General features: G+C 37.4%; 1 protein-coding gene across 4 annotated transcripts; it reads right to left on the bottom strand.

The window, feature by feature from the left end:
* Positions 1 to 132: 132 nt before the first annotated feature.
* Positions 133 to 6,667, bottom strand: LOC128876659 (ER membrane protein complex subunit 1). 4 transcript variants are annotated; one of them, XR_008457081.1, is made up of 16 exons: positions 6,447 to 6,667; positions 6,197 to 6,312; positions 5,662 to 5,845; positions 5,020 to 5,175; positions 4,599 to 4,935; positions 4,207 to 4,510; positions 3,874 to 3,894; positions 3,187 to 3,359; positions 2,954 to 3,115; positions 2,591 to 2,872; positions 2,321 to 2,516; positions 2,058 to 2,255; positions 1,849 to 1,974; positions 1,550 to 1,777; positions 1,259 to 1,476; positions 133 to 1,106 (listed from the first exon to the last, which is right to left on the bottom strand). XR_008457081.1 is itself a non-coding variant. In XM_054123189.1 (15 exons), exons 1-15 carry the CDS (start codon positions 6,587 to 6,589, stop codon positions 1,316 to 1,318), a joined length of 2,787 nt encoding a protein of 928 aa, XP_053979164.1. In that variant the 5' UTR covers positions 6,590 to 6,667; the 3' UTR covers positions 1,143 to 1,315. The 4 variants fall into 4 exon arrangements, 2 of the variants coding, with proteins under 2 accessions (XP_053979164.1, XP_053979165.1); XR_008457080.1 differs by having other exon boundaries at positions 133 to 731; XM_054123189.1 differs by lacking the exon at positions 133 to 1,106 and having other exon boundaries at positions 1,143 to 1,476.
* Between the last annotated feature and the right edge of the window lie 11,185 nt (positions 6,668 to 17,852).

Genomic DNA, 17,852 nt, shown 5'->3' with positions numbered 1-17,852 from the left:
TGTACTATAATATAATGTATAGAATGTGTAAGTTTGTATTATACTAAATAAGTATGTTATATTATTCATGCATACACATACACGTTTATATCATTTTATTTATAAATTTACTACTTAAGATTAACAAAATCATAATCTTTTAGATTTTTATTTGTATACAACTTGTATTTAATATTTGTTTTCATTCCATAAATGTAGCCCACATTTTACATCTTTGTGATATTACTGTTTACATTCTTATTTGTACAATAACTTATGTCTATTTGAAACTTTTACATTTATCTACAAAGCAAATAATTATCCTATACAACAGAAGTGTTTTTTCTATTTGTTCTATTCACAAATGACATAGCTCATTGAATATTTATTTAATTATAAGTATATAATAAATAAAATCATTCGTTTGTACTGTGACACATTTTGCTTCATACAGTTTTCACAGACTGATATGCTATAGTAATTGAATTTCCTCGTTCTGCTTGTATCACAATTATAAATATAAGTAATATTTTAAAACTAGTTGTTCATGTCTTTTTCAAGTTTTTAAATAGAATTACAATGCCAGCGTTTATACAATATTTTATTAACAGGTGAAACCGTATCGTCCATTTGAAAAAGCAAAAGAAAAATGCTTATAAATGCGGCGAATTCGAAATTTATGACGTACAGTTTCTGTATTTTGTAATACTTTCTAGCTGTTTCTTCAGTAAATGCAGTTATGAACAGTGTCTCTGAAAAATATAAGATATGCTCGATAGGAATTTGCTTTAAAGTTTTTTTCAATTGTATGTCACTAGTTTTATAGGTGGCAATAAATTAATATGTTTATAAGTAATAAGTGAGATTTTTATATTCTTCATTTTTCTTCCTTTAACAACATTTCCCTATGTGTGTTCTTTATTTTTGTATTTGCATTCCATTTGATTATATGTAAAAAAAATTTATAACTATGAACATAGTTTAAATGGAAAGGTCTTCGTATTTTGAGCATGTTGTCAGTTACTTTAATAATTTAATATGTAGCGATTATGGTCCACTCTTGTCATATAATGACTAGCACACTTTGCCGTGAAAGATTACGAAATATGTTACCTAGTGTGTGCGTTCTGTACCAATAAAAGGATAAATAATATACACACATGTATATTAAGAAACTCCATGTAATACAATAAGTCGTTAATATTTACTTTGCAGTAACATCGGTTTTTCATAAAACAGTAGTTTTTCTTTACAAATTATTATTAGCAGAATGTTTTACCTTTAGTGAACAGATACTTAAGAATGTTACGCAATGATTCTCTAAAGAAAAGAAACATTATTTCCAGGCTTGCTTCTGAGCTTTCTGGGATGCTAACTTTTTTGTGACGTACGATGCAATCACAAGCGCTGCCAATACTATCATAATTAGACAATAATCGAAATCTTCTTTCAAAACATCAAATGTTTTAGATGGTGCCACGCGCGTATAGAACAAATCTGCGAACATTATATGTATAGTTTTTCGAAATTGTTAATTTTAAAATACTTTAGAGTATTTCAGAATACTTACCAAGACCATGTACAAAAACTAAGCAAGTACTTTCAAGGCCACTAGGACTAGTATGAATATTTGACACCCTAAAGACACTTTGATTATAATTAATTATTGCGTCCATTTGAATAGGTATCTCTGGCATATATGGTATTACACCTTCTTCACGTATTTCTGGGTTAATAGGCCGTCGTGGATCTACCAACATCCATGGTAATTCCAATACTCCGCCATTGGCTAGGGCCACTGTTAAATATTAAAAATAACTTGTAAATATTCATACCACTCTATATAATGCTACTACCTACTTCACGTACCTATAATATGTTTGCTCGTAATACCCTTTTCTGTAATAGTCTCTCGCATTGATTCAATTGCCGCCGGAAAAATAAAGGCTTGCCTCTCTACAATTGGCAACTTAGTCGTAGATAACGACGAGAACACTAAAACAGTACAAAAATCTTGAATCAGGGACGGCCATTGCAAACGAAATTTAAAAAAGAAATTAAAAAATAATGTATGTTACCTGTGGTATTACTCTGTATTTTTCCTTCATAAAGTTCTAAACTAGCAATTTCAGTCCTACGACTCTTTTCATTAAAATAACTGTATACTATCCAATTTTCTGAATGCACAATGTGCACTGGACCACGTACTCTTTTATGTATAATGGAGAATATCATTGCCCCAGATACTACATCTAACAAATACAGGTTAAGCGTATCTGTAAATTAATAGTTGAAAGTTAATATCGGTAACAATATTCAGATGAGTTTTAAATTAACTCACTTTTATGAGTGTATCCAACACCCTCTGTTACTATAGCGACCAAATTAGGATTAATATATTTGTATAGAACTGATCTATCGCTTAGAACTCTACCCTGAGAATGAACACGTTCTAGTGGGTTTTTCGATACAACGTGCGTTATTCTTTGGTTTTTCGATGAAAGCAGTAGTTCCCACACTTTATGAGCGATAAGTTCCTTAAAAAAGTGATATGGTATTTAGTTACTAACGGAAAATATTAAAAGCATAGTATACTTAAAGATTTACATACTTGGGTTGTGCTATATGAAAGAGAAAATCCGGACAATACACCGGTTGTTTGATCAGCGGTAAATATGTACGTATTTTTACCAAGCGATGCAGCAATTGCAGTTGCACCTTCGGGGTATACGTGTACCTTATCCCGAGTATCGAGAATAAGAATACCGCGTAAGAAATCATCTGTTGCAACATGAAGCAACATGGATTGCTTTATTTTGTACTCTAACTTTACTAAACCATCCAATGGTTGACCCGTAATTGGGTTAAATGTATATATAACTCCCCCCGTTTTCTAAAATATTTGAAATAAATTGACGAGTTTTAAAATTTCGGTTCTGTACACTGTTTTCTTTTTAATGTGAAAAATGCATACTTTATCTTCTGCTAGTAGTGTACATTGTGGTGGATACGGAAAATGTCGGCTACCACGTTGCACATACAAGATTATTGAGTTAGAAGTTTTAGTGAATCCTTGAATACTAGGCACTCTAAGTTGCCAAATAATTTCACCTTTCCTAGTTTCGATACCAAATAACTAGACAGAAAATCGTAATATGATGCATAATATCAATCGCTAATTATTAGCTAAGAAAAATGACGTCATACTTTTCCTGCAGATGTAACAAGAACGATCATTTTATGTAATCCAAATTTATCTCGCACTAAATCTGTACGTTGACTGGACTGTTCAGGTGCAAGGCTTAACACAGATTGCGCAAATGCCTTTGCTTGTTTAAATTGAGAACTGACCCTTCTGAAGATCATGCTCAGCACATCCCCTAATCACAACATAAAATCACGGAGTTGTATACATTACACGTATAAGAAGAATGCAAACTGTTTTCTATATACTGTAGTCATTAAAAAAACGAAGTATCTAGTTATAAAATTGAAACAGTAGCAAATAGCACGCAATTAGTTTTAATAATGTGTGTTAATTAAATATTATACTAAAGCTCATTAAATTTGTAGATACAATAATTTTTTATACTATCTAATTATACATGCATACTAAGATACTAATTATACCCACTAGTTAATTAGCGAGTATACTGCTTACAACATTTTCGAATATGTATCATTTCATTCGGTAAGTAACTTTTTCATGCAAATACTAATTACAATATCATAGCGTCATTTTTTACAAGACAAAGTTAACAATAATTAGTAATCACAAAAATGTCTGTTTCTCTTTTGAGTATCTAACAAAAAATCAATACATGCGAACAAGTCTAATAAACAGCAGGAAGACAAAGTACTTTTCAAACCAGCCCTTGCTGCTCCACTACTTACATGAACTGTCTACATCAATACCTGCCAGCAGCCATTCACAAAAGAAAGGTAATTAATACAATTTAACTAATATTTGATTATTAAGAAATAAATCACGAAAGTAGAACACCGTTTGGTTATCGTTATTACAATTAAGTTACGACTGCAAGCTTTTCGGTGGTATCTTCTAAACGATATTACAGAAACATAGAATAGTAATAATGTTGTTTTAGTATTTCTAACTCACATCAAAATATGATCTGTGTCTTATTAAATTTAAAAAGATTCAGATTTATTACAGTTTCCGCTATAGTTTAATGAATGTAATAAAAATATACATTTTATTTTACTTACTTTCTTTCTGATCGAATTCTGTTTCAATTGCTTGCTCTCTATCCGACATAGGTAATTCTATAATCTCCACAGCTACGATACTGGCAAGTGCTTCTTCCCTGACCCATATTAATTTATTATGTTGTAATAACGCGACACTGTGGTCTTGCGAAGATAGCAAATGACGACATGTTACACCTTTCGCTTGCCGCGGACAAACCGAAGCCATAATTGTCGGAGACATTAGCGATGGATGCGTTACGCTGATTGATAAATTTGGCAGAGGGTTTGATGTTAAAAGTTCTGTAGCTACGATTTCCGTTACCTGGAATCAAATTGATCAACGTGGTTAGAACTGGGATTAAACGATATTTAAAACAATTTTATTATATAAACTGAGGTATAATACTTACTCCAGATTGATATGTCGCTTCTAGGAGCACTTTTTCATTATCAATTGAAACAATGTAGAGCATAGCATTACCAGCTATATCTCTCTGAAGAGGAACAGGAACATCTCTGAGAAGAAGAATTCGTTTTCTCTGATTACCATCCGCACTAATTGAAATAGCAGGTTCCTCGCCGAGTACTGATTCCAAGTGATATGGGCCTTGTGTACCAGCGCCAAATATTGTATTTATCGAAACCGATTGTGGTCGAGCGTTTGTATCAAATAAGTATACTAAGAACAGTAACACGAACGAACCATCTACATGTAAACATGCTAGATATGGTGCTGCTAAAACACATCTAAATCGAATGGAAAAGAAAGAATTATTAGAATTACTACATTACTTTATACATCATATATTTGATGATAAAACAATTTCTTACTCTGTGTCTTGAGTAATAAATGGTGCACTGACTCTTCTGCTTTTCAATTTGTCTCCTGTTTTACTTTCATAAGATGTCACCTCAACACCACTATTATAGATTGGTAAAATATGATGTAGTGTACCATCTTTTATGTGCCACTTAATATCCTTGATTCTGTACAATAAAAAAATTATAAGTATTATACAAAATTACATACAACATTTCTGCTGAAATACAATATTTGTCAATGATCTTGTAAAATGTGATGTTATACATTTATATATTTTGTAAATTGCATTGAAAAAAAATATTAACTGTGTAAACTAAACACAAAATTAAAGTGAAGTAACTTATAAATGCAACAGGTCTATAATTGTTCAATGTGTAAAATATACATTATTGATTGTGCATTAAATAAGGATAAAGAAACCTGTTAGCACTGTACAATCCCAATGTAGAAAAAGATATAAATGGAGAGAATCGTCTGAAAATCAATTGTATATGCTATTAATTAATTTATTTTTTAAATTCTTATGCAAGTTTTTCAAGAATAATATACAACTTTTTGCATGTTGCTTTGGAAACAATACATTTTATCTGATAACTGAAACAATAGAATTCATTCCTTTGATATTACTAATGTTAAAAAATAATAATAACCTATCAGGATTTTGCTCAGCTATTGGCCATTCGTGAAGAATATGTCCAGTTGCTAAATCCCATGCACGGACAATGGCTGGTACACCTCCGTTTACAGAAACAAGATCTCCATCTGAGACTCCACCCAGTGCATGAATATGGCCTGCATATCCTTTTTCTAATACACGCCTCCATAATATTTGTCCTAAATATTTAAGTTTTCTTTTTAATACTTGTACTTGCAATGTTTCTAACAGACTATTGTTAGTACTGATGGTATATGATAATTATATTGCATTAGATAAATGAGTGAATCAATGTTATTTCGATATTTAAATTTTATTTATTTATAACTATTTATAACAGCTTTCCTACTGAATATTACATATTAAACGCAAGGAATAAAAAGATAAATGTTTGATATTTGCTGTTTTTTTTATGCTAATTCCTAATGTTTAAGTTGTAGGTCGTAAACATTCATTCGTAATATGAAACAGTTAATAGCCGTACGCATTTGTTACACGTGGACGATTTTGTAATAATGTTTACAGCTCACCTGACTTAAGATTTAACGCAGCAATAACATTTTCCTCGGTGGCAACAACAATCTTTTTCGCGGTCGAGACCGTATCGAAACTGGCAAATTTAATTTTACCAACATAATTCTGTTTCCTGGAAGCGAAATGATGAATCTTTCATTTAAAATAGTTCGAGTAGTACACTGTCAAACACAACTCATGCTATTGCATTATTTAAGAGGTTGACCAATATAATCAACATTTGTTTAAGAACGCAAGACAATTTACCAGTCAAATTTTCCAATTTGATCCTCATAAAGACACAGAGACAAATTAAATAATCCGACTAAGACGATAAGGTATTGTAATATTTGAACATCAGTTAAAAACCGGTTGATATTCCCTCTAGAACTCCACATGAACGGAGCCATTACGATACCTATGAACGTATCAACCCATTCGCTGCCATCCGCTCACACAAATTTCATTCCCACCTGACTAGCAAAAGCATTGATAACGTAAACGAACGATAGCAATTTCCTCAAGAGAATCTTATGTTGTATTTTTAAGTGGTAAGCTAGAGATTTGTGAAGCTTGTTCACAACTCTGATTGGATACTTCGAATACTAGCCCCAGTTCCCCAGTTTTTCTTAATCATAATATTATATTTTACTTTTCTTTATATATATAAGTATCTACATAATTGTACACAGTGTAAGGCATAATATACGATAATTTGAGCTTGCAACTTTTGGGATATAAATTAGGAGTGGTCTAAAACATATTTCGTCATAAAAAAAGATGACGTTGCCAAAAGAACGAACAATGTCATCTACCATGAAACGTCCAAGCTTATAGAAAATAGTTTTAGCTGTTCACCGGTAAATGCCACTACCAGTTTGTTTAGAATGTCGATAAAAAAATAAAAGTTGGACAATATTTTCTACCGTATTTTGATATCATGAGGCTTATAGTATACTTACAAGTTAATGATTGATCAAAGTAAAACGAATTATGCGAATATAATGCAATATTGGTAGAAAAGTACCTGCTGGCGCCATCTAGCAGTTTAGAATTCAAACTATTTCGCTACAAGCTTGGACATTTTGCCGTAGATGGCGTTAGTGAGATATGTAGAAATTAGTTCAATCCTTTCACCGCTAGATGGCTATACTATATTCGGTACCGTGAAGCGCGCGTCCTATGAATCTATACAAATCAAAATTCGAATACTCATTAAAAACCCTTTATTCAATATAACAAACATATAAGAAGTGGTAAATTAAAGATAAACAAATAAAGAATTATATTCTTTGACTAACACTCTATACACTGGAAGGTCCCCTCATTTTTAAATAGTCTTTACACGTACAATAACGAGTATGACACTTAATAAAATTCATTTTCCACGTTTAGGTGCGAATAAAATTTACGTAAATTGGAGGAATTTATTTTTTTATTTCGTCTTTGCTTTCACTTTACCTTCGTTGGCGGTGCGTCTTACCAAGCGGCAATTCTTTATCCAATGGAGAGAGAGCAGGTCGCTGGAAGAATTTACGTAGCACTTAATCTCACCACTTAGAGGCCTCGACGAAATCACCCTACTTCGCATTCATGGGTACCTATTCTTCTCTGCTTCCTTACTCCTCCCTCGCTACTCATCATCGTGAACCTTTTCTTGAATTCAAACACTTTCAATTCTTATCTTATGACGAGGAAAACCCTTGGATCTCCCTATGACGATTTAAGGGAGCAAACCTTGGATATAAACATTTTTTATTTTCTCATCTTGGCACCTTAACATTCGTAAATTAACCGAGACCTAATCCTGAACCCTTACATAGACGATTTATGCCCCTGTAAAATTAGTTATCATTGCCTGGTGATAATAATTTCCAGGGAAATGCGAAATCGAAGGAAATTGGTCGCTTGGCTGTGCAGGACGAACAGCAAGGGAAATCTCGAATCAGTCGTGAAGCGAATCCTTTAATCGCCCGTACTAAAATATTATAAGGCGCGTAATCGCCGCGATCGCGCCAAAATCCGACAACTAATCTCCTAACCGTAAAAGCGGTTTTATTTACTCGTTCACCAACCCTTACTGGGTACTTCACTCGCTGCTTGTCCAGATTTTAATGACAGCTGCGCCGCAACCGTTACTCTGAATACATTATTTAATCGTCCACATGAATAGACATCGTCAAGTTTCTGAAGATCTTCGTGAATTAGGGTTGGGAAAAAAAGACATGTTGGGACAAAGACATCCCCTTCGAAAGATCGAAGGCAATAATCAACCAGACTTAACACTGGCCCAACCCAGAAACTATGTATTTTATTGATTCTTTACTTTAGATTATCTACTTTTCATCAAATAAAATCTCAAGGATTAACTTGGAATTTCTCTAAATCATTATGAAACATTCAAAAGAAATTTTGTTATCGGTCACGTTCACGTCTGAATACAGCACAAGTTATTTCACTGTTATATTTACTTAAAAATAAAATCTTCAAAGTGACAATTTAAAAGGAAACATTGCTTACATGGAACGGAGCATCCAATTTTCCACTGGTTCTTGATAAAGCAGGAAAGCTCGTAGACACGGTTTCGATTTCGAGCAGGTAGAAGCAATAGACAGGAGTCATTTGGGGGATCCGAGCAGCGTCCAATTCTATCTAATATCCACTGGCGCATTGTTTACAGGGAGCAGTGGTCCCCGAAGGTAGTGCGATATAAAAATGACACTGGTAATCGACTCTGCTGGCGTTCTCGATTTCTCTCTCTTTCCCAACGGCAGAAACGAATGTGGAAGGGGGCGGAGGGGGTTGGTTGGCGGACGTGGAAAAGGAAAAAGGGAACTGGGGACGCGAGGTCCGGGGTAACCTGCAGGAGATGAGATAGGATTGAATGGACGTCGTGAAGACGCTGGATAAGGTGCGGAGAGACAACGACAGGGGGTGAGAGGGTGGCGCTGAAACAGACGCACACTCGCGCACACCGACTGGTGGAGAAAGGGAGGAAAAGTGGAGAGAAGGCAGAGGGAAACTGTGGAGAATGAGACCGAAGAGGAGAGGACACTATGAACTCTAAGGGGGAAGAGGGAGGGAAGATGTGGAAGAAAGGACACGAACAGAAAACGAGTAGCGGACGAAAGGGGGTTGGAAAAAATCAGAGGGACAGGGAAAAGCACAGAGTACGGAGAAAAGAGTTGGCCCCGGAGGTACACGGGCGATGAGACGAGACCAGATGAGATGAGATGATAGTGTTGCATGTAGCGCGTGCGCGTACCGACTCAATAAACATCGGTAGAAGCCTCGGTAAGACCCTGGCCTGCGCTCTGGATTACCGCCGCTACTTTCCTTTATTTTCCGGATGCAATGCCTCCCTCTTTCGACTCATCTTTACCGTGACTCTCTCACCCTCGTCGTGGAAGAGAGAGAGGACTCGTCATTCTTTACGTACTTCCTTCGTTCGGCTCATTTTCCTGACGAAACTGGATCAAACACTAGCGCCAGTCTGAGAAATCACTGGTGCGCGGTGGAACGATTTTTGGACGACTTTTATCTTCCACGAGACGCCTCGATCATTATTCTTATCAATTTTACAGTCGATTTCAGGTCGTGCATATGAAAGGCAGGGTAAGTGCTGCGTAAATAGGCGACCGACCCAATTAAGGAGATAGAAACATCGAGTCTTTTCATTAGATACTCGTGCAGGCGGAACGTGTGTTACAACTGTCGCTGGATCTTTCGTATCTTTGCAATAATTTCATATCGTATGCGCTCGTTATCAACGTGTAAACAACCCTTTCGAGGGTCGGCGAGACGCGCGTGTTTCAATTCGGATTTATCTTAATTGTGCGGTCCGTGGTCGTTTAGCTTTTTATCAATGTGCATTTTAATTAAATGGTTGTCGATTTCTTGAGAGGGTCAAGTGGTTTTATAGGGGGTAAATATAAAGGTAAAGAGAAAAAAAGATATTCTTTCGTCCCCACCCCACCCCCACCCCCCTCTATCCTTCGAATAACATAATCCAGGCACTAAACCTTTCAAAAAAATAAAATAAAACACGTATCGTCGTACTGAGAAAACTGCAAGGGGAAGGAGCAAGGGGTGGCAGGACGGCAGAGAAACGACGCGAGACACTGGACATCCGAAGGCAATGGCCCTCTTCGGTAACGTAGCTCTCGAGCTACCCTCCTAGCCCACCGCCGCCTTTTCCGACCTACGAACCTACCCACCGCCTTCCCTTTTCGCTCGTTGAATCTAATTACACCCGCCAAGACCCACCCTGCTCGAGAGGGAGACACGTTAAAGCCGGCGAAAGAGGGACGGAAGGCGAGCTTGGAAGACGAAGAGCGGAAGAGGGACACGGTTCCCCGAAGGGGATGAGCAACGAAGGACAAAGAAGGAGAGACACGGAGAGGCGAGAGCGTGGAGAGAAGCAAAGCGTTGCCAGGCGACGGGAGCCATCTTGGAGGGTTGCAGCCACTAATGGCCTAATGAATTTAATGGAGGCTTCCCGGCATAGAGTAGCAGGAGAACTGAGAACCGAGGCGGAGAACAAGCGAGACGGGGGAGCAACGAGGAAGACGAAAGAAGGAAGGAGGGAACCTCGAACGTCGTCGTCGACGTCGTTGTAGTTCTCGTCCTTGCGTCGTCTCTAATTCTACGGAAGAGTTGTGACGAACCTGGAAGAAGCGAGAGAACGCGATGGAAAAACGGAACCCCGTCTTCTGGGGGGACCGTCGAGGGTTTGCTGCTAACCGAACCCCCGCGCCCCGAAACACCGAGCCTGGTCTACCTTACGACTCTTGGATTTTCGCAATTAAGTAAAGGGTGAGTGGGCGTCGCTTCGGAAGGAACAAACTTATGCTGCTTCCTAAGCGTCGATGAGGACGAAGAGGGGCGGATTGCGGTTAACTTCGAGTCGAGGGTGTCTGTGATTTTGAAGGATGTTTTTGTTCTGCGAAGGGGGAGGTTTGTGGAAATTTTAATAATTTATGGGTTCTCCTGGGGTTTCTATTTAGCGTTTGTTTGGATGTTGAGTAATACAAATGATGAACTTTGAAAAATATCGAATAAGAAGTAGTAATAGAATATTCATTCTAAAGGAAATTTTAAAACACGCATTTTTATCTGTGTACGCAAAATAATCTTTAATTAACCTTTGAGAAATACTGCTGAGTGAAATCATAAAATAGTAGTAATTATATAATGTTAATTCAAGAGGGAATTTTAATACACACGAATTTGCATCTGAACATTAGAAGATATTAATTATATAATATTAATTCAATAGAGAATTTTAATGCAGACGAAATTCCATATGTATACATATTTCTTTATACATTCCTTACTATAAAGGGAATTTATTGTACTTCTGGAAGAAGCTCAAAACTATCAAAGTTAAACCGATAGCTTGCATAATGCGGCAAAGGTTAGCAACTGCAAATGGAGCTCACAATTGTGTAAACTTAAAACTGCTTACAAGCATTACAACCTTTGAATAATAATTCTATAATTAGATACTAAAGACCTCTGCCTTCGTTATTGATCGATGCAGTTAGAGATTGATCCCGTTTAATAAAAGTCCGCGTCTATTTATCGTGCGCGAATGGATGTCATTCGAGTGAATGAAACGTCCTCACGTTGATAAGACGAGCCTATCGCGACTACTCAAATATAAAAGTTTTACGATCGACTTAATTTGAGGCAATTATACATTGTATTTGCGTAGCCATAATTCAAGCGCGACAACGGTACGGTAAAGCACACAATACACGCAATAGACAGATATGACGAGAGTGTTTCTTTACACGAAATCGGACAATTTATTCTGAGTATCCAAATGTTCGATTTTAATGTATTAAGAAATAATTAAGGTATTTCGATAACGTGATTCTTCGATATCTTGAATATTACATAAATGTGTACAAAATTGAATCAAACGATATTAATAAAATTCCTTTAAAGATTTGGGGTCGTTTAGCAGAAAATACGTTTTATTCTTATGTCATCGTTTTGTAAATGTTGGAGATAAGAAGCCTCACGAGGATCAGTGCAATTAAGGTAAGAGGAGGATCCGCAATAAACTGAAGAAACTTACCCATTTGTCGAGGTCTCATCTTTTCGATTACAAGGTGAACGATGATTCACTTTCACGTTGAATGCATAATTATTACATAACGCTCAACGTGTAAGCGATGCCTGATGTACACGAATTTTTGTCATTTTAAATATATTTTGACACGGCAGAGTGTGTTTGTTTTGAATTATTTTACATACGTTACTCGTGTAAACGGAAACTTTTATTTGCATTTCTGTATTTTAATTCGCGTCATACAAATGTCTTCCTTACGTATGTAGGAGAAGTCTACTTTCATTCGAGGCTAGGTTCGTGGTTAGCAAGTTACTTCCCATAGCAGTTCGTCGAGGAAGCTGATTATCCGAGACTTTTGTATTTCTACTCACGTTCCTCTTTCTTTCCTAAGTTCTAGTTAGGGCTGAGTTATCCCACTGGTTCGATACGATAAAAATGAAACGAATAGAAACATTCTATACACAAGCTACAATGACGTACCACAATTATTTAATCAATTACAAGGTAACTAACTTCGCATGTTTAGGTATAATTGTAAGTTTGTTGGTGGACTCTTCAGACTTTCTTATAAGTCTTTTACAAGTTACTATAGTTTAAGTGCTGTTTTTAGTGCTAGGAATAGGTAGAGCACAGTGATTATTAAGCAATAGAAGTGGCGCGAGTTTTAACGCGCCCGAAGTAGATACAGACATCCATAGTCAGACATGCTTACTGACCAACTCCGAGCAACTCACGTTATGCCATTAATCCCCTATTTAGGGAACTAAAATATTAATTTCTCGTAGTCTTTTACTACCGAACTTGTTATAACTTCTTTAAAAGTATACTTGACTATACTACACTGCTATTAATAATGAAATGTTTCGATTAGTAATATACTTTTACCTCTCAAGTCTTTCGGTCGCATTCAATCGCAAGTTCTCCTAATTCCTGAGCCAGCGATTTGGCCGAGCCGATGTCGGGGTCGAAGGAATCAAAAATGAAGATATGGCTTCGGTGTTGCATTCCCGTCGCGGGTCCGAGTATTTGTACGCGGCTGTTTTCGGGGGTGGCAGAGCAAAGGGGACTCTTAAAATACTCCAAGAGCTTCTAAATCATGGAGGCTTAGTAGCCGTCGTGCGAGTAGGGATTACCTACCTTACTTCAAAGTGCCCTGCAGGTGCGGGCTCTCCGTTTCGGATCCTCTTCCACGACAGAACGTTGAATGATGCGTCAGTTGCACTTAACGATACCGTGCGTGCGTGCTCGTCGACTCTCCGCTCCTTTTCCAAAAAGACGTCTCACGTTTTTCGGATCCTTGGCTTGTTCTCGAGAGGCTGGCCACCTCTTCGTCGGCAAGGACCTCCTCTGTCGCCAAACTTGGACAATTTCGCCTGGAAGAAGCTGAACCTTTGCTTTGTGATTTCTGGTGGTTTGAATTAAGCTCCGGAGTGGATGGAGTGGAACAGTGGGTGTGCAGGAAGATAGAATTTGTTTACCAGTGTTGGGACATACGTGTTGTGGTATTATTATTATTTTGTGATGCTTTTAATATTATTAACAGTATCCTATTGTAAGGGTGGTTTTATTATCATTATTACTGTGTGTGGAATAGAGAGGCAAAACTTCATGAATTTTTGTTTTTGAACGGTATTTACGGTAACTTTCATGAACTTTTCAATGGACGTTTGTTCATGTTTCAAGTAGACATGTATTCCTGAAGAAGCATTGATGTATGGAAGAAGTACGTGGACATTTAAGGAGGTCAGTGTTTGGTACAAGTGTAGCTACGAGTAGGACTACAATTAATCAAAAATATTTAATATAATACTTAATATAAACGTTGCCTTTAAATGGCAACCCCTTTAAAACCAATACAAAACTGAAAATAGAAATAAAAAAGTTGCAGTATATATCGGCTGTAATCGCCCCGATAAGGGCACGTATAATTTCTATATTTTAATATTCCAAGACCACCGTGGATCCTGTTGCGATACTTCAGGTTCGAGTGCGGGGGACGACAAGGACGGTAATCTAATTTCCCAGGAAATAACATATTTTGCGACCCTCGAGAACGCCCCACGACGCCCGCGCGATTATAGGCAAAGAAGGTAATCGCGGGACCCCGAAACGGGGACAAGGTTAGATCTTCAATTCTATTACCCAAACCCGGAGCCTCCGTTACGGGGAAATACTCAATTACGGGGATATCGAGCGAATACACCGCACCGTGTGGCGAAACACGCCTCGAGTCGAGATTATTAGCGAAGGCGGGAAATTCGAAAGCAAGAATAACGATTACCGTGAGAATTAAACGAGTTTCGCGACGAAGGAAGCCCAGAGTGGGGATTCGGGGGTTTCGAGGGCCCCGTGCCGTTTCATTTTCGACGGAAACGAAGAGGAGGAACGCTCGCGGCTCTCTAAGTCCCGCTCATAAGCCCTCAATTTCGCTAGAGTAAAAAGCTGAACGAAGAGCGTGATAAAACGGCTTCTTATTCCCGCGTTTCTATTCAATCTCGGTCGGATCCGTGGCCACAAAGGGCTCCATTTGAAACACGTTAGTCGATGCCGTATATGCGGGACAGATACAACCCTCTCAACGAGCGAGGGCCGAGGGCTGGAGGGAGGAACGGAGGGCGATGCATTATGTAGCACCACGTTGATCCTCGTATGCATCTATGCATGGGGCTGCGGGGCGGCGTGGCAAGTTTACGGGGCTGTGCCCCAACACCCACGCACCCAAACCGAAAAGCGTTAATGCACGCAACTCGGGTGGCCCGCGCGCTCGCGGGACGCCCAACGGCATATTTCAACCGACCCTCTACCGAAAACTTCGCTTCTCGGTGCTTGAGATTAGTTTTATCGTCTTACTTCGGGAGGATCGTCTCGAAAAAAGTTTCCACCGGCGAAATTATGCGACCGCGGGGACCGCGTGTGCTACGACGCGCAAGTAGCCTCTTTAACTCGGCCGGGGAACTTCGTCGGCTAAATTAATATCTACACGCGCGGCATTTAGAACGCGATATGGGAATAATACGAGAAGGGTGTGTTGGGAGGGAATTCGTTTTGGGGAAATTAGGACTCGAGGAGATGGGTGGATGATGGGGGGTTGCACGAGGTAGGGTGGCTGTATTTTTGTGGAGTTGTTAACTCTAGAATAGAGGCGACTGGATGTAGAATATTTGTTACAATTTTGATTATTAGGCGTTGAGATCAAATCCATGGATCTGTATTCAATCATTTGTAGCACTAGTGTGAACAAATATCCTTATTCGGTATTTTTCAAGAATAATATACAGTCAGTCTAATAAATACTCGTACTCTCTATGTCTATTGATGGAGTTTGACTGAATTAAATAATAGTTTTTATATTACCAAATGAATTTTTCGTTATAAATATGTATATGAACAAGCTTAGAGATGTATATATAGTATTTATATATACATATATATCAACATATTTATACAAATCATACACTTGGAAAGATCAAATCTACCATTTAATTTAAACAAATTTCTTCAACAGAAAAAAAGGTTATGAATATTTGTGTTCAAGTAGACTTGTCTTCTGTTAGAAGAGTAATAATAAGCAAAAAACGAGACGATTCTTGTATTCGAAAATGAAACAGTGCATCCAAATAAATTAACACCCCAAAGTGTACAATCACTGTCAATTTACTTAAGAAGAGTACGCACTTCAGTTTTATACTAACGTGCATACGAAAGTACCATCACGCTTTGCACTCACGCTGATTGCGACTCAGCGAAGGCTGTCAAGTGTATTAAATGGAGAACAATTGGTGCCACAGTAACTGTCAGAAGAAGTGAAAAGAGAAGTACATTGTTCGATTTCGTTTCTTAACTCAATTTTTTAATAAGAACTCGAATATTTGGATGTTACAAATATACAAATGTACACATCAAACATGTAAACGACAAATAAAGCCAAAATAACTTTAGATACATTCATAAAAGAATACTAACTTGACAAATCAATTAAGAAGCCATCTCTATTATTAGTAATTCAAGCAGAATCAAAATTCCAGCAAAAGGTCAACTTTCTCCGCTGTTAACATTTCACAAACTTCACGATTCCTAATAAATTTTTAAATGACAAAATGTAAAGTTCTACCATTGCATTCGCGTTTAAAATGGCGAACGAAAGCTCTTATCGATTAGACCTTTGCTTTTTACTCGTCTTACGTCTAGTTTGTTATTTTCATCGCTAATTTCAAAAACGTGACCGAGCTATTAGTTTCTCGCGATCGTGTACCGTTCGCATGGTTGCTCAGTGCTCCCTCGAACGAGCCAGCTGGTTTCGAATGTAAGCCGAAGACGGAGTACGGTCCGCTGGTTTGGTTCGATTCAAGCCAGCGTACCGCCAATAAATAACGTGCTGCCCGAGATCCACTCTATACAGTATATACGGGATACAACGTGGTGTAATTCGTACGGGGTAGTCTGGGAGGTGGAGGGAAAAGAAACTAAGGAAAACTGCGAGAGAACTTTCGGCATTTTAAGATGAGCAAAATTTATAGGTCTGCGAGAATAATTTATAGAAGAAAAATTTTTTTAGAAGTTGTCGAATGCATATATTTCTACCAGAGCCGTTTAAATTCAAATTACGAGTGCTTATGTTTCGATCCTTTGCGTTAGGTCCTCATCGTCGTGTTTATCGATAGATAAGGGATAGGTAACGTTCGATAAGTATAAAATTTATTAATAGGTAAAATTTGTCCAAGTGGTACGAAGAGAATATGTACCGAGTAATAAAGCGGGAAACGTTGCTAGATATCAGTAAGTAGGACAGATTCATAATAAAATGTCTTTATCCTCTGAGCGCGTAAGCAACTCGAAGAATTTTTAACGAAAACCAATGTGGAGGAGGAAGAGTAATTATCTGTGAAAAACAGATCACTACAAATGTAATTAAAATACTGGCAGGAAGACTGTATATAAATATTCTAGGACCATGTTTGTGTTGTTAATACAAAGCGTTGATCTTACATGTTGATAATATTCAAGCCAGTCAAACAAAATGAGATAGAGTAGCCCCAGTCATTTTAATTGGTCAGTCGTATGAAAGTTTCACTGTGTCGAAATTAATAAAACAACTTAAACGAAATCCAATAAGTGAATTATACAAAACGGAACAGATGGGTGTTTCGATTAAGTTGATTAAACTGGAATTAAGCCGACTAAACCGGAGCATAGCTCAATAACAAAGTTGATAGCGTTTAATTAAACCGAATAACTCGAAGTCCCACGATAACCTGGCAGTTCAGATTTTCAACACTGAATTGTTCAGAAGCGAAAACGACGAATCACGTTGCAATCGACCGCGACTGGTTTGCATTTGCCCAAAATTTTAATCTTGCGCCTTATCTTCGTCAGACTGTCGTGCGTTTGGAAATATACACAGTTAACTAACTCACGGTATAATTTGTTGCGCTCTTTATCGCTGAAATATGGAATTCCGTTCCAGTAATTCGGAAAGTCAATAAATTTAATGGCAGTTGGAAATTTTTTTTAGCAATTCGCGAAGGAGTCAATTTTTTAGTATGGTAGAAGTGGAAATTATTTGGGGGATATTAAAAGTTAATTGAAAATCGAAA

This window comes from Hylaeus volcanicus, chromosome 5 (assembly GCF_026283585.1).
Source record: "Hylaeus volcanicus isolate JK05 chromosome 5, UHH_iyHylVolc1.0_haploid, whole genome shotgun sequence".
Classification (NCBI taxonomy): Eukaryota; Metazoa; Arthropoda; class Insecta; order Hymenoptera; family Colletidae; genus Hylaeus; species Hylaeus volcanicus.
The sequence above is the reverse complement of the archived record's forward strand: the minus strand, read 5'-3'. Positions and strand labels throughout refer to the sequence as shown.